General features: G+C 47.8%; 1 protein-coding gene across 4 annotated transcripts in view; it reads right to left on the bottom strand.

The window, feature by feature from the left end:
- The window catches only part of COLGALT2 (collagen beta(1-O)galactosyltransferase 2), a 116,783-nt gene continuing 95,452 nt past the window's right edge, over positions 1–21,331 (bottom strand). For 3 of the 4 annotated variants that reach the window (XM_006211764.4, XM_072945941.1, XM_072945943.1), the window contains exons 7-12: positions 19,992–20,068; positions 16,333–16,439; positions 8,815–8,947; positions 7,544–7,671; positions 4,450–4,656; positions 1–3,009 (exon numbers count right to left, since the gene is read on the bottom strand). In XM_006211764.4, the coding sequence (XP_006211826.1) occupies positions 2,733–3,009; positions 4,450–4,656; positions 7,544–7,671; positions 8,815–8,947; positions 16,333–16,439; positions 19,992–20,068 (929 nt within the window). In that variant the 3' untranslated portion in view covers positions 1–2,732. The other variant, XM_072945942.1, reaches the window with a different exon arrangement.

Raw genomic sequence — 21,331 nt, 5'->3', positions numbered from 1 at the left:
CAGTGTTGCACTTTTTTTTTTTAATTTTTCACAAAGAGCTCTAGAAGGCAAGTCGTTTACCACGTCCCCACCCTGACAGGACACAGCGTGACAGACTGTATAGGATGCTGGGATGCCGGCTCTGTCTTGTCTTCTAGAGTTCCTGCAGCAGGGTCCCGGGAACCAAGCGAGGCCCAAGCAATGTGTCCTCTGCATGTCATGGACGCTTGGTCCACACTCAGCAGCACCGGCACTGCTGACGTCAGGGTCGTCTGTCCAGAAATCCCACCTTGGATCTCAAGATACAGAGAGGGAGCCAGATAGCGGGGGTCCAGACGGGGTCTAATCTCCAGAGGCCAACAGCAGGTGCCGTGGCTGGAGGCAGAGTCCTCCTCGGACACTGCGACGGTCAAATGTCCCGACTTAAGGCTCTCAGGCAGGAGGCAGGAAGGATAATGAGGTCAAGGAACCCCTGGGGTGCTGAAGAGACGACTTTGGAAAGAAATGCTGGGCCTGCAGTTCACAATGCTCACAACAAAAGAACACTGCGTGGGATTCTAGACCTGAGTGGAGAGAAGCAACGCTGGGCTGACAGAGCCAGAACTTTATTCACAGTAGAACAGTCCTAAGCTAAAGTTCTAGATTTTATGAACAATGTCTTTTAAGAATGAGAATTCATAAACCCACCAGACCAGCTGATAGGGAAAAAGAAAAAAAAAAACACACCAATGTTCTCTATTAAACAACGCCACACAAAAATCAATTCAATCTTCCTCCACCCCCAATGCCTCAGCCACCGCCCACCCCATTAAAAAATCATGAAATGCACACACACTTGCACACACTCAAATACTCAAACGAAGTACGAAATACCCAAGGACGCCTCAGGAATTGCCTAGGGGTTTCGCTAGCTCCCCAGATGGTCTTTCTGTTTCTCTAGGGGGAAAAAAAAAGAGCCAAGCTCTACCGGCTTTGTCGAAGCAGTAAAAATCAGAGTCGGCGGAGATCACCTTCCTCAGCCTGCTGGCTCATTGGTCAACGCAGAAGAACCAGCCACAGGGGAACAGCGAAGGGCGGGGCCGGTGCTCTGTGGGAGGACGCTGCCCGCTTGCCCTGCAGCCGGGGGCCCTGCCCGGGGGGCAGTCAGCTTGGTACCACCAGCAAGGCCACGGCGGGCGCTGCCCCAAAGCATGAAGCTCAGGTTGCTGGCCCTGCAAAGCCCGACACCAAGGACACCGAGAGAGGAGCGTGTGTGGATGGGGAGCCCGGGGAGGGGGTTTCTGGAGGCCAAGTGTTACTGCGTGTGGGCACGAGAACATAAACCAAAAATCATCGTGAGGCATCCAACGATCGCAGATGGCGGAGCTGAAGCAGTGAAAGAGATGGCGCCGCCCAGCTCTGCGTTTTACGTGAAATCCACTTAGGAGCCAAGCAGAGAGGCGGTCTGCCCGGGCTCCTGCCTCCCAGGGCTTCCCTGGCTGTCGGCTTCCATCAGTTGATCAGCCCGTTGTTTCTAACCAAGTTCTCGCACCTGCAACGGAGAATCATTTGTTTCCGGAAGGTCAGACTCTCCCACTCAGCAGGCCTCCCTGTGAGAGTCAGGCTGGGAGACGCGGGAGAACCAGATCCCCGACCCAGGGTTTCCACACCAGATCCCCGACCCAGGGTGTCCACACCAGATCCCTGACCCGACCCAGGGTGTCCACACTGACCCCTCCCCAGGGGGCAGTGAAAGCTTGGCACACCTGTTTCTCTGCCTCTTCCTGCAAACATTTCCCCTACATTTTGTAAAATAAATAATTCAAAATAGAATGAAAATCCCAGGCAAGGACAGCTGCTGGCCTAAAAATGTGCTCTGCCTCTTAACAGTGACTCATAAAACTCACACCTGCAATTCATCCCCAGGCTCAGGTGGAAGGGAGAGTCTGACCTACAGCACGTGACCCCCTGGGACAGGAGCCACACACCAGCCCTAACACCTTATATATTAAATTTATCTTCATAAATAGAGCACCCCCACCCAAGTGACCACCAAAAAGAAGGCCAAAGTTCGAGGGTTTTCCTCAGATATCTACACAAACCCTCAAGTATCTACCAAACTATATCCACATGGCAAACGGGACACCTCTTTGAGCTTCAGTTGCCACGAGAGTCAAAGGCCACGTCTCAGACAGACCCCAATGCCCATCCCTGTCGGATAAGGAGGACTAAGATGCAAAACTCACTTTGCAGTGAGGCTCACGACCAGTGCCTTTAAAGAAAAAGCCTAATTAAACTGATTTTAAGTGATCTGATTCCCCGCCCAGCCACCCAAACTTGGAACGTATTCAAGTTTTCAAGGTCACATCTAGGACATAAAATGCGCCCAGCAGACCAGATGTGGTCCCGTTGGCTTGGCTGCCTGGTCTACCCATTTACTGATGTGACAGCGTGGTGACGGCCTTTCCTTCGGACAAGTCTGAGCCATACTGTTCTACCTTGATGTGGGAGCCAGTGTCACATGGGTGATGAGCTGAAGGGCAAGGCGACTGGACTGAAGTTCATCTTAACAGTTGCCATAAAGCCTATTTTCCAGTCACCCTAGGGAATTCGCGTTTCGTTTCCCTAGTCTCCTCCCCTGTCAGAAATATATTAATTTGGACCATTAGATCACTCTGGTTAGATGGCCGTCATGACACTAAAAAGAAACTGGAGCAAACCCAGATGAATAGCCCATTAAAAAACCAAAGGGTGGTGAAGCCCCCGTGGAGAATTCATAGCTCATCTTTTGAAGGCACAGTGTCCAGGGAGGTTGGCGGTGGCAGGGCCTCTGTATTCTTGCCACCGCGGGGGATGTGAGCTTGCTTCCGGGACTTCCAGGCATGTGTCCTGTCCCAGTCAGTGGCCACCGTCTCATTGTCCCAGATGGTGGAGGTCTCCGTGTCGCTCAGATACCCCGGCTGGCCTGTGTAGTGTGTCGGGTAGATGAGCAGCGGTTCTGCGGAGAAGGCTTTCAAGTCTCTGGACTCGTAATGCTCCATGTACTCGGCTCTGAGAACGAGAGAGGAAGGCGTGCTTGCACAGCAGGAAGAAAGAGCCCTGCCTGTCACCTCTCACATGCTCGTGGGTTCATTTGATTAAGTTGTGTTCTTTGTGGAAAACCTTCGTCTATAAACACCACACAGTCTTCTTTAAAAGCTTTCAAATGATCTAAACAAATACACACAAAAAGGGTCAGGTAACCTCTGCTGTATTTGGATAGACTAGTTTAAAAAATGAATTTCAGGTCTTACTCTAAAAATGTAAGCTCTGTTGGACCATCATGATAAATAAGTGTGACCACTTTGTAGAAATGCCCTGTTCCTGGAGTAATCAGTCAGACGGCTGGGAGCCGGACGGCAGCGGTGGGGTAAGTGCGCGGTGCAGGCTTGGAGGATGCCTGCGAGAGGGAAGGGGAGGGAGGACCTGGCCTCCCTCTCAGGGCTCCCGTGCAGATTATACAGGGCGACAGCTGCTCGGCTGCTGGCCAGTGAGGGCACCGCTGGTCTTAACTTCCTCTCTGTTAAGGGGATGAGGGTTGACCTCCATGTTTCTGCTGGGTCGCAGAGATAAAAGTCAGTCTCCCACATGTTGTCCATCTTGACTGAGGACAGGAGATCAAGTGAGGAAGATGCAGGACAGGACGGCTCAACCGCAAAATGAAGACCATCCCATGAGGAGATCGCCCAGCAACTGAGAGAAGCAGCCGAGGTCAGAACTCGGTTTCCTGCTCCGTTAATGAATTTAGGAAGCACCGATTGAGCTGCTGTTCTGTGTAGAGTTTGGACTAGGCTCTACGGACACAGAGATAAAAGACTTCCTGCCTCAGGGGCTCACCGGTTAGTGGGGAGACTGACACCAGATCATCAGTCCCCACGTCCTTGAGAAAAGCTAGGTCAGAGTGAACGCCTGGGCTTCGGGAACCCGAGCGCCACACTGCCTTCTTGTACGGACTCCCTGCTCAGAGGCCACCTCCTCTCTCCCTGAGCCTCTAACGCATCTGTGATCGCAGGCATCACAGTACATCACGGTGACTGTTCACGATCTGGGTTCCCAACTAGCTTGTGCGCCACCGCCTGGCCAACAGCACACACAATGGACTAAGAAATGCGCTGAAAAATCTGAGGTGCTTAGGAGGACAACCTTCACCTTGAGGGTGTGGATTTACGGAAGTAAGGAAGGGGGAGAAGCCTGAGCAGATTACGTCCAGTTAAACGACCCACTGGGGGTCAAAGGGGACTCCTACTCAGGACTCGTGACTCCTGCCTTTTCTTCCCCATCTAGAAAAGGGGAAGATCACTCATGTCAGCCTCTCTGGGTCACGACTGTGGAAAGATCATTTGGGAAGGCAGCACCCCTTTAAAAATGCCAAGCGTTACCCAGAAGCCAAGTAGTATAATTCACAAGTGGGCTGTGCTCAGAGGGACAAGCGGGCAGCTCAGGGCGACTCACACAGGGTGTTTGTTGTACATGATCGGCAGGAACTCATCCACTGGCAGCATCTTCCCAAACGGATTGGCTCCTACCAGCTTCTGTGCTCCCTCCAGGGAGATGGCGTAGCCCAGCGTCCAGTAGGAATAGTCGGCTTCAACCAGATTTGCTACGTGGGGCACGGCTTTCTCCGGCTCTTTTACTTGCATCCTCTTCCTGCCAATATAACTAAAAGGAAGTGGGCGGAGGGGAAGATTCCAGTTCAAATATGGGACATCCATGAGAACAGATCACAGCTTTGCACACACTTGTGAAAGCCTGGACCAAGTGTGTCGCATATTGAACGTATCATACGAGACACATCACGTCCACCATGGCTGTCACCGGCCATCAGTGGGCCCATTTCGCTGGTTCCCCTTATCAACACCCCAACTATTTTTGCCTGGCAGACTATTCAAGCCTGACTGTTGAGATGTAGAGAGATTTAAAAAAAACTTTGAGATCACTTCTCAAAGACAGTATGGGATTTCCAGCTGTGCTCACAGAGGTTGGAAGGGGACAAAAACGGCCAGATGTGAGAATCTGGAGTTTGCTTTCGAGTCCCCAGAGTTTTCGCCTTCAGTATTTCCTGCACAGCTCTCCACATGCTGGTGGTAAACACACCACAGAAGAGGCCGTGGGGAAGACACAGCCTGCAGTAAAGGAGGTTGGAACCCAAGAGGCGCCCGAGGGGGTTTCCTCGGGAGTTGGGGGGGTGCGTAAAGCATGACAACACCCATGGGCCTTCTCCCCTTCCCCGAGCCGTGCCCACGCTTCCTCCTGGGTGCTCTGTCCCCAGTCGTGTCCTGCCATCCACAAACAACTTCTGTAACACGGGAGGTGCCCTCAGCCTTCCCACCTTCCCTAGCCCCATCACGCATCGGCAACGCATCACTGTGTCTGGAACTGAGTCGCTTCCACTTGTCTGGAGCAAGCTGAGGACGTCCGCTCCCCGCTCACTCGATAAAGCTGACTTCCTCTGTTTTGCCTGAAACTGTCTCTTTCAATGCTCAAGGGATCCCTCTTGTCGAAACATCCCAGGATTTGCAGAACAAGCCTGTGTTCACCTTCAGTCCTTCTGAGGACAAACACGTCAGCCTCCCGGCCACTGTCTCCTCAGGACCCAAGAGCCTGGATTGCTCTCTTACACAAAGTGCAAGAGAAAATTCTACTCAACACTTGAGATGCGGCCAGAGTGGCTGAGGGATGGGGGTTTGTACTCAGTTTATTAATTTTACTAAATTTAAATTTTAATTAAAAATTAAAGATGTATAAAGTATTTTTTTCCATTACACAAGATGTACCATTATATTTTGGCAGGACCACAGGTTACTTCAACAGCTGAAAATTTACCTGGATGGAGAATGTGTTGTGTCTGCAAAATACACACTGGATTTTGAAGACAGGATGAAAAAAGAACATGGACTCTCTCATTAATAGTTGTAAAGTACTGCTTACATATTAAAATAATTTGGATATGTTGGGTTAAATATAATTATTAAAGTTAATTCCACTCATTTTTATCTTTTCAATGCGATTACTAGAAAATCTGAAGCGTTGGGTGGTTCACGTTATAGTTCTGTTGGACGCGCTGCCCTAGATAACGACTTGCTCTTTTCTCCCTTTTTACAACTTCCTTTCTCCGAAGAAACCCAATACAGCAGCCATGGACAGCCTGTCCGCTTTCACATTCTGAATTTAAGTAATGTTTGTTTCATTCACTTTAGAAAGTGAGATGTGAGCAGTCTGAAGCCACTATAAGTCTTGATGAGTCTATAATAGATCTCAGTGTGATAGTTTGACTTGATCAAGTCTGGGAAACATCTTTTTTTCCCCTGTATCTTTATCAGGACGATCATTCTTCTTTCTTGGATCTGCTGGTACCCTGTCCCGGGAAATGTATCAGAGAAACTACACGTGAACAGGGGCATGTGTCAATCCCAAGCCTCAGACTCCCCGAGCCCAGCCCTCTGTGACTCCAAGGCCTCTGTGCATGTCATGGAGGCATAGACCAGCTCCCCGGCTCCGTGCCTGCGAGGCCGGAACCACAGGCTGACGAGCGGGGGATTCTGGAGGATTATAGGAACAGTGACCTTAAGAGACAGCACAGAATCTAATCACATGACTGGTACCTGACAGGGAGCCAGTCTTTTAAATCACATGGTACCGATTTCTGGGTCTACGTCCCACGGGTTAGCTGAGCCATCCCTAGGCTCCTTTCAAGCTCAGAATGGCACATTTTCTAAGAGAACAAACATTCCCCCTGGGCCCACAGCTAAGCGTCCCCCTGAGGATGGGAGGGGCAGGGACGGCCTGTCTCCCGCAGCTGCCGCAAAGGAACAGCCCCTGGTCTGATGAAACTGCCTTTGACACACAGCTGGGAAGTGCACATCACGCTTGGGAACTTTCTGCTTCACTGGAGAGAAGCAAAAAGTGTTATTTTAGTGTAAAAAGAAAATGAGAGAGAGAGAGAGAGAAAGCTCAGTTCCCAAGGCAGCTGGCAACGAGCATTAACTAAATGTCGGCTCAGAGCCAGTGCTCCCTTTGGTGAGCCTGGCTTTCCGAAGACAGCCTCTGAGCCCTCAAACCCAGCTGTCAGCATTCTGTCCTGTTGGGCAGCCTCCCTCCCCAACAGGAGCACGCCCGCTGACATTCCAAACCTCCCACACCATCAGGGGCTGCAGAGGAAACCCGTCCACCTGGGAGCTGAGGCTTAAGGGTGACAAGGGTGACCCTCGCCCTTGAACGAACGCCCCCTCCTCCCTCCACACACTCCCGCCATGTACCACTTCTGCTGTGTTCCCAGGTGAGCGCTGAGCCTGAAGGCCCTTGATCTGCAGCCAGACCCCACGTCTCAAAGAACCTCCCATAGCTTCTCACCCTGCAGCACACAGACATGCAAAAACCGGAGGCTCTCCTCCACTCGCTTCTTGTTTCTGGGAACATTTATGGAGGAAAACCAGGAAAATGGAAGCTTGAGCCGTATCGCCTACGCGCTGGGGAGAGGAGGCGCTCTGCCCCTCGGAGAGAACCGAAAGCCCCCAGTGCTCCCTGACAAGCTCGTCTTGTCACTCACATCAGTTCCCAGTCCAGCTGAGCCCGGTCAATGTCATCCATCAGCGTCATCAGTTTCTTCTTAAACTGATGTTCAAAACGCACGTCGTCCTCAATGACAAGGGCCTTCTCCAGCTCTCGGTCAATCACCTGTGAAGGGCATCAGAGGACGTCCTGTGAGAAGCTTGGCACCTGTTCTTTATTTAACAAGTATCGAAGAGTCGAGAGTGTGGTGGCGCAGCATGTTAGAGCTCAGAGCTGGAGCCTAAGCAGATGCCCATCACAGGAGGACAGGCAGATAAACTGGCACATTTACAGCAGTGCGAGGAACTGATCTGCAATTAAACACAGCATCATGGATGAATCTCATAATGTCTGAGAGATTCTATGCGCCATACAGTCCCATTCATATAGAAAGTGGACAAAAGTGGACAAAACTATTCTGTGCTGTTAGAAGCCAAGACAGTGATCACCCCTGGGGACTGATGGCCTGAAAGAAACACAGAGGGGAGACGAGCTTCTGGGTGCTGGTGACATGCCGGTGACCTGCCAGTGACCTGCTGGTGACCTGCCGGTGACCCGCCAGTGACCTGCCGCGTGAGCCACATGCTGGTTAACGTGGTCGTGCTGCTTAACTTGTGAAACTTCACTGGCTTGCACCTTATGTTCCATATACTTCTGTCTATAAAATTTCATGTCAAGTGTGAAGAATAAAGAAGACAGGCATAGACTGGATCATTAAGACAAGGCCCTTTCAAGGCGCCTTTCTGTGGGGGCTGTTTTCTTGTGGGAACTGGCCCTTAGTCTAGAACACCCCGCCTTCAGTACCACCCCCATCAATGTCTGATCTGGAAGGCATGGGTTCAAGTCCTGGCTCTGCCACTTCTTGCCTGGCCAAGATATTTATTTATTTTCTCTTGGGTAGAATGGGCCCATCCCCTGCCACCCACCTCACGCGGCTTCTGGGTGGCTTCCTGTGTTGAATCACTTAATAACCGATGACATGCTAGATACACACAAGGCATTCCTACTAAGGGTGAGGACGCATCAGCACGAGTGTGGCCCCCGGAACGTGAGCGTCGTCCCCAGCCATCGTCCCACGTGGCACCAAAGCTACCCCTCCCTGCTTGTCACTAGTCTGGTGTCCGAGGGGACACGAGGGAACACCAGCTTCCCAGCATACTCCCAGAACAGCTATGGGTCCACTTTATATCTGGCCCTAATTCACCTACAAAGTCCCACGCCCCTTCTTCTTCATCACACAACTGCACATCTGAATGAAGCATCGTTTACCTCTTTCCAGACAGAGTAGTGGCTAAGGAAGCAGCCGATCTCACCCCTGGTGAGAGGCCTGGACGAGTAGGGATCACGATATCCAGGCAGCATTTCGATACTCAGGGCCTTCAGCTGGCTTGTGTTGAGTGCCCTGCAGGACAGAACACGCCTGGAAATCAGCAAGTTGAGAGGTCCCCACCACAGAAGCCAGAAGAGGGGGCGCCCTGCATCTTCCCAGAGCATTTCTGCACACTGAGAAGGGCGCCCGAGGCTCCCCATTGTCCCCGAGGAGCTCCTCAGGGCTCCTGTGTTGTGGTAGCACGGTGCGCTTTGTGAAGACGGAAGATAGAAAACTGATGCAAGAAATAGATACTCTGATCTGAATACACCTATAACAAGTAAGGAGGCTGAATTCGTGAAAAAAATTCCCACAACATGGTCCAGGAACAGACAGATTCACTAGAGTACTGCCAGGCATTTAAAGAATTAACAACCTTTCATAAACGCTTACCAAAAATGGAAGAGGGAACGCGTCCCAGCTCGTTCTGTGAGGTATTATCTTGATACCAAAACCAGAAACAGACATTACAGGAAAACTGCAGACCACTATCTCTTATTAACATAGATACAAAAATCCTCAAGAAAATACTAACAAACAGAATCCAGCTATGTATAAAGGGGATTATGCACCATGACCACGTGGGATTTATCCCAGGATTGTAAGGTTGGTTTCACATGTGAAAAAAAAAGTGCTCTATCATTGTTGACAAATCACAAGATAGAAACTAAAAAAGACAAAACCCAACTGAATATGGACTAAATGTTTGTCCTCCCCCAAGCTCACGTGTGATGGTGTTAGGAGGTGGGGCCTTGGGTCATGAGGGTGGGCGTCTCGCAAACGGGATTAGTGCCCTTCTAGAAAGAGACAGGAGAGCTCGCTCTCCCTCCTCTCTTTGCTGTCTGCTGTACGAGGGCACAGAAAGAAGACAGCGTCTACCAGCCAGGAGGACGTCTCTCTCCATCATCCAGCCACGCTGGCACCCTTCTCTGGGACTCCCCAGCCTCCGGAACTGTGAGACACACCTGTTGTTTAAGCTACCTGGTCTACGGTAATTTTTACAGCAGCCCAAACTAGGACTCCATCATCCTTTCATGATAAAAACACTCCACCCAATCAAAGCCATCAGTGAAACCCCAGTATCATACTTCATGGTGAAGGGCTGAATGTTTCCCTTGAGCATCAAGAACAGACCAAGGACGTCCAAGGACATCCACTTTTCCCTCTTCTGTCCAACATTGCACTTGAGGATCTAGCCAGCATAACTTAATCAGGCAAACAAATGATACTCAGGTTGGAAGAGGAAGTACCACAATTACATTCACAGATGACACAGGGTTTTCTACACACAAGACTAAGGGATACACACACCGTTGAGCTGTCCCTTGCAGGCTGGCAAGCCTTGTAATGACCTAGTGACAGCCGACAGAGACAATCAACAGTTAACTGGATAAGGGATCTTATACATCCAAGCAGAAGGTCCTGGAGCAACACCCCACTGAGCACAGCAGCCAGCAGGCAGGACATGGCAGCAACCTTTGCCTCTCTGGGGAGCAGGAGGCCACAATTTACAGGAGCAATTGACATCAGGTTGGCCCATCAGTTACCAGGGAAACCAGTGGCTGGGGCGGGGCAAGCACGTAGGCCGTGAGTGATTAAGCCCTATAATTATGAGGGTTGGATAGTCATGTGAGTGAAGCGGGGTCTGGGCGAGCAGAGGATGAGCAGAGAGCAAGAGGACAGCCATCTTGAATGGCCTAACCATACACTCCACCCCTACATACTCTGCCTGGCCCTTAGGATCCTGGCCATGGTCACCCCTCTTCCACAATCTCCCTGGGGTCAGGTTTGTAGAAGTGCACCGTAACCGAGTACCACAAATGCAAGACAGACACCAGCAGCTAAAGAGGATCAAGAGTAAGCCGGGTACTTGGCTTGGGGGACAGAAGGAGGTGGGAGTCTTCAGCCATCCCTGTGTGGTCACACTGGCCGGGCCAGCTGTCCACGGCATCTCGCTGCAGACCCAGCAATCAGACTCATCGTGCAGTGGGGCCACCGCTGTTGCCCAGTCTGCGAACAGACTCCCCCCACTCAGGCTGGAGAGGGGATGTGAGATGTGCTGATAGGCACAGCACAGGGGAGGGCATGACCATCACGCAAAACGCGGGCAGCACCAGCACCCTGAGACGTACCACCCCGCCGCGGTTCCTGTCCTGGCCTGAGGGCCACGTCCCTGCTCCACCCTCGGCCCCTACGGCAGGTACCTGACACTGGAGAGGTGATACGACTCCGAGGCTAGTATAATGGCACCTTTCCCCAGTCGGGGCCCTGATGGATTGCCTTCACAGGCTTCAGTGGGGCCAGGTGGCGGGGCCAGGCAGAAGACAGGTGAAATCTCTAAGCCCCTCTTAAATCCTATTCCCTGTGTGGTGGCAAACTCTGAGCACCAGGGACTTACCCTGCCAGGCCCCGGGCCATTTTATAATGTGTGCTCCCTGGGGGTAGATCCTGAGACAAGGCCAACAGTGAGTTACTGTCCTGACTGATAGCTGGCAATGTCCTTGGGTGGTCACCAGTTGAACTTGGATGGTGTCGACCAGTTGCCTGTGGGTTAACATGGCACATGCTCCTGGGGTGTTCAGTTACAGCTCGTAGGGCTAGAGTCCGCCTCCTGGTCCCACACTGAGAGAGCGGGCTTCCCGTCTCAGCTGCAGTTTAGAGAGTCCATCGTTCATCCTTTCAGTTAGCCAGCGAGCAGTGGGCTTGTCGGGCAGGTGGAAATGCCGGTGCGTGCCATTTTTATAGACCCGTTTCTGAACGTTGTGGCCAGTAAAGTGGGTTCCTCGTTTGCTCTCTCTGTCCATGGGGGTCCTGTATTTCCTGCACAGCTGTTCTAGACCCCAGACGGCGGTCTTCTGCATTGCTCGACGACTCTGCTGAGCTGCCTGTAGTGTCTCTCACCTGCTGTAACACATCGTAGACTGCACACAGCTGTTGTCCCATCACACCGTATCGTTGCTCTGCCCGCTTCCAGAGCCGGGACCAGAGCCCAGGGGCACTCTTATTATTCTTCTGTGGCCAAACCCTTCTGGGTAATTGGCCACATCCAATTAACAAGCCTGTCCCTGAATTAATATCCCTAAAGGCTGTGTCTAATTGCTTGGGGCTGGAACACATTACAAAATCCAGGTCCTTGCATTTTGTCAGTATTCACCAGCCAGCCCTGTGCAGTCAGATGAGCCACGGGCATGGGGCTGCTACTTTTAAACTGGAATGAGCCTCTGAGGCTAACAGGATATCATCAGTATAATGGCAAAGGAAGTCATCTCTCCTGGTGGTCAGCTGCCTCCAGTCTGGGAGAGGGAGCTGTTCATCTGTACCCTGTGGGACAGGGACATCTATGACTTTTTCCCAATCTTCCTCCTCTTCTTCACCAGTGCTCTTGGTGGGGTATCACACCTTGGGGCTGCAATGTGGACAGGCCATGATCACCTGGGCTCTCTTAACAGCCCCCATTCATCCAGGACTGCAGCCACGGGGCCCCACATGCTAGCAGAAGGCCACCTCAGGATCACCCCTGCAGCTTCTCCTTCCCGGTCCGTATTTCCCAACGTCTGGCCACTCACGGGGAGCTTCCTCACCCTCCTGGCTGGCTGGACATTGATGGGCTGCGCCCTGCAGGCCTGCAAGCCGTCTAACTGCCCAGCCTGGAGACTGAAGGAAGAGCCTGGAGACATTAGTGGTTTATTGGACAGGGGAGGAACCTTACAAGCCTGAAGCAAATGGTCCTGGAGCAACACCCCACTGTGTGCAGCAAACAGGCAGGACATGGCAGCAATCCTCACTACCCTGGGAGACGCCATCATCTATAGGGGGAATTAACATCACACTGGCCCGTCAGTCACCAGGGAAGCCAGCTGCTGGGGCGGGGCAAGCACGTAGGCAGTGACTAATCAAGCCCTATAGTTACAAGGATTGGATCGTCATGTGAGTGAAGCAGAGACTGGTCGAGCAGATGTAGAGAGAGTAGACGAACAGCCATCTTGAATGGCCTGAACACACACACACAAAACGCACACACATGCACAGCCACCACAATATTAGAACTGATAAATGAGTTCAGCAAGGTTGTAGGATACAAGCTCAACATACAAAAATCAATTGTATTTTTATGCACTTAGCAATTTATAATCTAAAAATGAAATTAAGGAAATAATTCACAGCATCAAAAAGAATAAAATACTTAAGAATAAAATTAACAACATGAGTGCAACACTTGCACACTGAACACTGAAAACTACAAAATATTATTCAAAGAATTATAAAAGATGTAAACAAATGGAAAGATATCCCATGGCCATGAATCAGAAGACTTTATATTATTAAGACGGAAAAACTCCCCTCAGTTGATCTACAGATTTGATGCATTTCTTATTAATATCCTAACTGTCTTTTTCTTTGTGGAAAGTGGTAACCCAATGCCAAAATTCATACGGAAATGCAAGGGACCTAAAATACCCTAAATGATCTTGAAAAAGAATAACAAAGTTGAAGGACTCCTTATGTAAGAAGCTAGTGTGAAGCATAAGGATTGGCATATACATCAATGGAACAGAATCGAAAATCCAGCAATAAACCATTACATTTGTAGTCAACTGAGTTTTCACAAGGTTGCCAAGACAATTCAATAAAGGAAAGAATCGTCTTTTTAACAAATGAAGCAGGGACAACTAGATAACCATGTGCAAAAGAGTGAATTTGGACCCCTACCTCACACTATATAAAAAACTTGAAATGTATCAAAGATCTAATGTGTAAGATATATGTATGAGATAAAACTATAAAATTCTTAGAATAAAACATAGAAGTAAGTCTCTGTGCCTTTGTATTTGGCAATGGATTCTCAGATATGACACCAAAAGTATAAGCAACAACAAAAATATAAATTGGACTTCATCAAATTAAAACCTTTTGTGTTTCACTGGATACCATCATGAAAGTGGAAAGCTTTTGCCCAGTAAAGGAAACCATCAACAAAATGAAAAGACAACCCGTTGAATGGGAGAAAATATTTGCAAATGATATGACTGATAAGGAATTAATATCCAACATATATAAACAGCTATTACAACTCAACATCAAGAAAACAAACAACCCAATTAAAAAAATGGGAAGGAGAGCTGAATAGAGATTTTTCCAAAAGAGAAAATACAGATGGCCACCAGGCACGTGAAACAATGTTCATACATTGCTAATCATCAGTGAAATGCAAATCAAAACCACGATGAGATATCACCTCACACCTGTCAGAGTGGAGATCATCAAAAAGAACACAAATAACAAATGTTGGCGAGGATGTGGAGAAAAGGGAACATTTGTACACTGTTGGTGGGAATGTAAATTGGTGCGGCCACTACGGAAAACAGTACGGAAGTTTCTCAAAAACATAAAAATAGAACTACTTTATGACTCAGCAATTCCACTCCTGGATATATATCCAAAAAGAACACACAAAAAACCCAAAACACTAATTCAAAAAGATACATGCATCCCAATGTTCATAGCAGCATTATTTACAATAGCCAAGACATGGAATCAACCTAAATGTCTATCAACAGATGGCTGCATAAAGACAACGTGGCATATATATATATATATATATATATAGGGGGGGAGTGAGAGGCACAGACCACTGGGTGTAAGATAGGCTCAAGGAAGGAGTGTACAACACGGAGAATAGAGCCAACATTTTGTCAGAACTGTAAATGGGAAGTAACCTTTAAAACCTGTATAAAAGACAAAAATAAATAAATATAAATGAAATAAAATAAAAAGAAAAAAAAAGAAATAACAGGATAGTCTTATGGAGGTAGAGAATATGATTCATCTCTAGTTTTAAAAAGCTTATGGTGTCCATCAACAAATGAATGGATAAAGAAGATGGGATGGATATATATATATATATATATATGGAATACTACTCAGCCATAAAAAGAATGAACTATTGCCATTTGCAGCAACATGGATGGACCTAGAGATTATCGTACCAAGTTAAGTCAAAGACAGACAAACATCATATGATATCACTTACACATGGAATCTTGAAAAAAATGGCACAAATGAACTTATTTGCAAAACATAAACAGACTGACAGACACAGAAAACAAACTGATGGTTACCAGAGGGGGAAGGGGGACAGGGGTAACTTAGGAGCGTGGGGTTAACAGGTACACACTACTGTACATAAAACAGATAAACAACAAGGATTTACTGTACAGCACAGGGAATATAGTCAATATCTTGTAATAACTTATTATGGAAGAGAATCTGAAAAAAAATCTATATAAAACCGAATCACTTTGCTGCACAACTGAAATCAATACAATATTGTAAACCAACTATACTTCGAAATAAAAAAACCACTTTTGTGTTTCAGTGGACACCATCATGAAAGTGAAAAGACAGCCCACAGAACTGTAAACTCTACTGCATCCAAGAATAGGGCTGCCAGATACAGCAAGTAAAACATAGACTGTCCAGTCAAATTTCTATTTCAGATAAACAATAATTTTTTAGTATGAGTAAGCCCTGTGCAATGTTTGGGACAAATTTAACTGAGTGTCCTGCACTTTATGTGACAACCTTACCCAAGAATCACCTTGAGACTTCTTGAATGCAGATTCCCAACTCAGGGTGCCCTCTTAACCAGCCCCTGGGGACATCTGACATTGGTGTCCAGGCTACACTTTAAGAAGCTCTGGGGAGAGACTCTGAAGGAGTCATAAGGACTTTCACAACAGCTTCTAGCCATACTCCTTAGAGCCATTCACATTCCAAACTGACACAGAACATGGAACTGTAGATTTTGCGAATCTCCATGCTTTGAAATAAGAGTGTCAACTAAAAGGGCAAAGCAAAGCAAAACAAAACAATAAAGCAATAACAAAAACCATTGAAGGAATCCAACCAGGTACCCTATGTGACTTTCCTGCCACATTCCTGGGAAAAGTGATTGGCCCGGGCAGACTGTGGCAAGCATCTCATGCAACAGGACACACAGACCATTATGCAGTTTTTCCATTTATTTTCTTCAGGTGGCCCAAGTTTAGACATTTTTGCTCTAAATCAGGCTCTGAATGCAACTCTGAATGCATTCTGTCCAACACAGGGCTGGAAACCACCACAGCCACGGCAAGAACCCCCAGAGAGTGGAAAACCACGTCCAGGATGAGTCTTCAGTGCAGTGAAGACCAGAGAGCACTGGATGGTGAGTAGATTTCAGCTCTACTCAGTGAAATGAACACGTACAAGCTATTGTCAGTCAAAGTTTTTCCCAAAGCAGGCTGCACTGTAAAACCGTGCCTGTCTTACAGTGACAGCAGATTCCTCCCATCAGGACTAAACCTCTGTCAGAGAGATGCTTCCCCACTCCAATCACATCTGCAAGGAGTCGAGAGGGAAAATAAAAACCAACTCACTTTCCATCCACAGCCTCGACAATCTTGACCTCAATCTCCTGCTCGTACAGCGTGCGTAACATCCGGTCCCGCCTGTCCTTCCTCCGCTTGAGGTTTATCATGAAAATCTAACACAGGAATTGAACAGGAAGAGAAATACAGATCATTCAAGTCTCATTTCAGGCTGTCTGAAAAGTAAAGTAATTGTAAGGAACAAAGTTGTAGTCAGGATAAGGAATGGAAAAGGTAGGGAAAGCTGTGATGAAGATTTGCTTATATTTCATTTCAGGTCAAAAAGTTACTCTTCAGGAAGCCAAAGTTGAATTAAATCCAAAACACATGAGACTAAGGGGTAAGAGGCAGCCTGGCAAGAGGTTAGATTTATCAGCGGACCTAAGTTGACATCCCGTTGTTCACTAAGTGTTTGCTCTGGACCATTTCCTATGCTTCAGTTTCCTTGGCCGTAAACCTGAGACAATATAAGTCTTATCACATGGGTACTAAATGTTAGCTATTCTTTATAATTTATATCCACTGTAGAAAAATTTAAAGTCATTCAAAGAGTAAGAAAAACCTAGTCTCAGCAAATTCCTATTTCCAAAGGTTCCAAACTGAATTATCAAGGTCTCAATTTTAGTAGCTTCTTTGCCAGGAATCTTCAACTCCCTTAGAATTTTTCTGAAAGAAGCAAAAAGCCCTACCCTTGGGGATAACTCTTTGGTAAAAGGCATAACTTCCACATCACATGGATGTGGGGGTAACCTTACAGAGAGGACACATACCGCTCCATGAAGTCCCCCAAAATGTGCATTCAGACTCTCCCTCACGAAGGCTGGGGCCACGTGAAGCCCCTCACCTTAAAACCAGAATTCCCGATGGCTGCACTGAACACACATATAACCTCCCTGTAACTACAGTTACAGATGATGAGGCTGGCCTGACGTAAGGAGCCACAGAAGTACCCAAAGCTTCATGAACAGTATTATAGCTAACTATGTGTTTTAATGAAGTCCTTTTCTACAAGCAGTAATAAACTCACTCTGAATATTAAACTAGTCCTTCAAGAGAGAGAGATTTCAGCTGCTAGCAGGAAATACCGACTAGCACTGAAACATCCGTAACATGCGGTTTAGTGATAACGTTTGCTTTATGCTACGTCTAGAATAAAGAAGAAATTATGTCTTATAACCAGGCTGGAGTTCAGACCCTGCTGGAGGTTAAGCTGTGGTTCACATGGTCAACCTGAATGTAGTCATCAAGGTGTTACATGTTTTACTGGATCAAAAGCTACACTAACTAAAATTTCAACCCTTCCTTACAAAATATTCTCACTCCTGTCCAGTCCTTGAAGCAGCTCTGGGCCAGGACACTGACGGAGGAGCAAGATGCTCTCTTTGAAGCACTCACCATCTGAATCAGAGCAAAGCACATTGGGTACATCATGATTTCATTACTTCCACTGTTTACCAACTAGGTAATTATTATTATTTTTTAAACTTTTAAAAAACTTTTAAAATTTTATTTTATGTATTTGGGGGGGTTGGTAATTAGGTTTGCTTACTTATTTTATTTTTAGAGGAGGCAATGGGGGTTGCACCCAGGACCTGTGTATGTAAGCATGCGCTCTACCACTTGAGCTGTACCCTCCCTGCTAAGGCAATTATTTTTTAAAAAACGATTTCTGTGGTGACTCTGTTTGCCTTGTTACTTGGGATCTTATAACTTAATGAGCTATTTTCATTTATATTTCATTTTCTTCCTATTCAGAATCATACTGGGCTGGGCCATGTTCCACCTCCTGGTTTTCTGGCTCTGGACAGGAACGGGCACTTCCTCATGTGTACACACCGAGCTCCCTGCGGTCACTCCGGGAGAATAAACAGAAAACAAAACAAAACCCCCCAAAATAACAGAAATACAACACAAAGTCCCCTCAGACCCAAGACCTCTAGTCTGGGAAGACTTGAGTAAATAATAATCCTGTCCCGGGTTCCTGCCCGGGACATGTGCAATAAAAACCACAGACGTGAAGCTAAAACACAGACGGCTCTGCTCATACCTAGTGAATGGCAAACAGAGAACAAGTCACAGAGCCAAATGCAGCCCAGACACCACCAGCAAGGTCACGGAGGACAGGGAAGGTTGCAAAGGTCCCTGAAAACCCCTTTTCCCACTCTCCTACCTCTGTTCCAGATGGAGAGGTGATGGCCAGGACTCAGGAGAGGAGTCCTCACGTCTCCATCCTTCACAGAGCTGGCCTCTCCCAGAAGGCTTCTAAGAGGGACCGGGTCCCTCCACTCACAACCCAGGGGACGACCAGGCGAGAAGATCCCGCTTTTGTCCCATTTCATGTGCTTTGGTTTGATCCTCATCAGAATGTGTGCTAAGAGGAAAAATGAATATACGGAAAGACCCCTGGGTCCTTTTACCTCGAGTCCTGAGAGCTGGTGAGAGCCACAGGGAAGGGGAGCTGCGGTGATACGTGCAGCCTGGTTCAGCGTGTGGCAGGGGGGCAAAGCTTCTGCAGCCCTGATGGTTTTTATAACTATTTTCACTTGAGTCTAATTCCTCCCAACTACACTTGAAATCATCTCTTCTCGTTCTGCCCTCTGTGGAAATAGCATTAATAGCTGCTAACTCTTTTCCACTTAATAATCATGAAATCGTCTTTTCCATTCCTGAAGTCTGCCTGCAAATAAATTTTATAGAAGTAATCCCGATTCCCAGGTCCAGGAGCAATTTAAGAGGATTGTACTTTGGAGAGATTAAACAACATGGCACAGGGTGATAAACATGGCATCTGATTTCAGCTAAGCAGTGGCAATGACCACTGGGCACAAAGCTTGGTCTAGAACATGTTCAGAACCCCCTGAGAAGTTCTGCCTCAGTCTGCATACTCCTGAGGCTCTGTCCTGGTCTCTGGACCACCAAGTTCCGGAACACTGATCAGCACCAATGTGACATGAGGGACCCGTGGAGGATTCGGTGACTGGAAGTCACAGTTCTGGCCCTGCCAAGTATCTGCTGTGGATATTACTAAGACAAGCATCTCTTTCCGTTTCTGCTTCATCCTTTACACAATTGAAACAATAATAAATATGGCCCAATAATAAATATAACTGAGCACTATTATAAAGTTCTGGTCTGCTGAAAGGGGAAATTTAAGAACATTTCTTTTTTCTCTATTTTTTTGTCCTCTAAACCCTGCCCTCCAACCTTTTCCCCTGGGAAAACAGCAGAGAGAAAATAAAGCAGAGTGTTCCAGAATGGTTTTCATCTACCCAGAATAAAGTTAAGAGGATCAATACCTAAAACACGTATCTGCTCTACCCTACCCTTGAATCTTGATTAAAAAAGGTTCATAAAATATGGTAATATCTGCTCCTAGAAAATATCAAATTCACCTTCATAACTAAATAGTAGCTGCTTTCTGACTCGATGATTAACTCACTTTTACCATGATGCTCCTTTTTTTAACATAAGTAAACTGAGGTACAACAAAAACTGAGACCCTTTTCCAAGACCTCGGTGTCTCTTCGGCAGCCGGGCCAGTCTGGCTGGCTGGCTCTCAGACGTGGGCTCGGGCCCGTGTTCCGATACAGACAGGGAAACACGCCGTCTGCCTGGGCACAGGTGCACGTGTGTGCAAACACACACACACACACACACGCCTTTCCTACCTCATCAAATCCCATCTTGTCTGGATATTTAGGGACCACTGAGACAAACTGGGAAGGTTCCATGGGAGGACCGTCAACTGGAAGACACGAGAAACACAGAGAGTGCTTTGTTAGTGAAAGGCGCGGAGAGCAGCACTCCACCCGCGCGCCTGCCTCTAAGAACACAAGCCGGGTGCCCAGGCAGGGGCAGCCGGCCGCTCCGCAGTGTCCCAGGGCTCCGAGGCGGCACGAGAGCCCTGGTGGGGGCGGCGCCGGTGCTGAGGGCACTTGCTTATATGCAGATTGCACTGTTTGCTCTCATTTCCCTTAAGACCTGTTTTAGGAGCATTTAGGAGGTGGTTCAGGGCCATGATGAAGGGCTCTGGAGTCAGATGATCTGGGTCCAGACTTTGGTCTGTGAAGGTCTGGAACAGCTGGTGACGTCTCTGAGCTTGCTTCTTTGCGTGTAGACTCAGGATAGTAGAAGTGTATCTCTTAGAGGGCTGTAAAACTTAAACGAGACCAACAGGCAAAGCACTAACATAATAAACATTTAATGACTCCTAGCTCGTACTCACCGTGGCCCACGATGCAAGAGCTAAAAAACAGGCAGGATTTTTTTTTTCCTGAAGAATGCTTTCTTCCCCCTATACATTTAAAGTTGTCAAACTCTGGGACTAGTTTTTATCCCATCCAAGCAGGTTGAGCTAAAGGTCCTTTATTTTAATGTGAACTCGCCTCCAAGGGCCAGCCCATATCCCAGAACTTGGTACAGGGAAACAGGCAAGTTTCCAGAGGTGTGTCATGTCTCAAGTAGTAAAAGTTTTATGTATTTGATACTCGGAAAAAGCTTTTGTTAGAAACTCTGTATTCTAAAGGTTAGAAGCAATGTTGAGGAAAGAACCTGAGAAGGTCTCGAAGATTTTTGGTATTGCACAAATTCAAAGTGCCCCTTTGGTTTGCCTTAAAGACATAATGCAAGGGAAATTTTAAGTGCGAGCTGGTAACTGAAAAACGATCGCTGATGGTCATTGCTCCTGTTCACCAATCACCGATATCCATTCCTCTCTATTTCAGGAAGGTGGTCATGGCCACATGAGTTGCTGCCATTCAAATCTCCAAACCCTCCTCCCACCCCCACCCCAGCCCCACCACAGTGATCTTAGCAGCCTGTGTTGATATGGAAAAGTCACAAACTTGAGGATGCCTGCCAGCATGTGGAGGGTGGCTGCCCGGGAAAGACACCAGGACCACCGCAGAACTTGCACAGCAAGACAGGAGCCACGGCTGTATGAAGCCAACGAGAGGTCAGCGCTGTTCGGTATCCCAGCATAACTTCGCCCATCCTGACTGAGATATTG

Source organism: Vicugna pacos, chromosome 21 (genome assembly GCF_048564905.1).
Source record: "Vicugna pacos chromosome 21, VicPac4, whole genome shotgun sequence".
NCBI lineage: Eukaryota > Metazoa > Chordata > Mammalia > Artiodactyla > Camelidae > Vicugna > Vicugna pacos.
The sequence above is the reverse complement of the archived record's forward strand: the minus strand, read 5'-3'. Positions and strand labels throughout refer to the sequence as shown.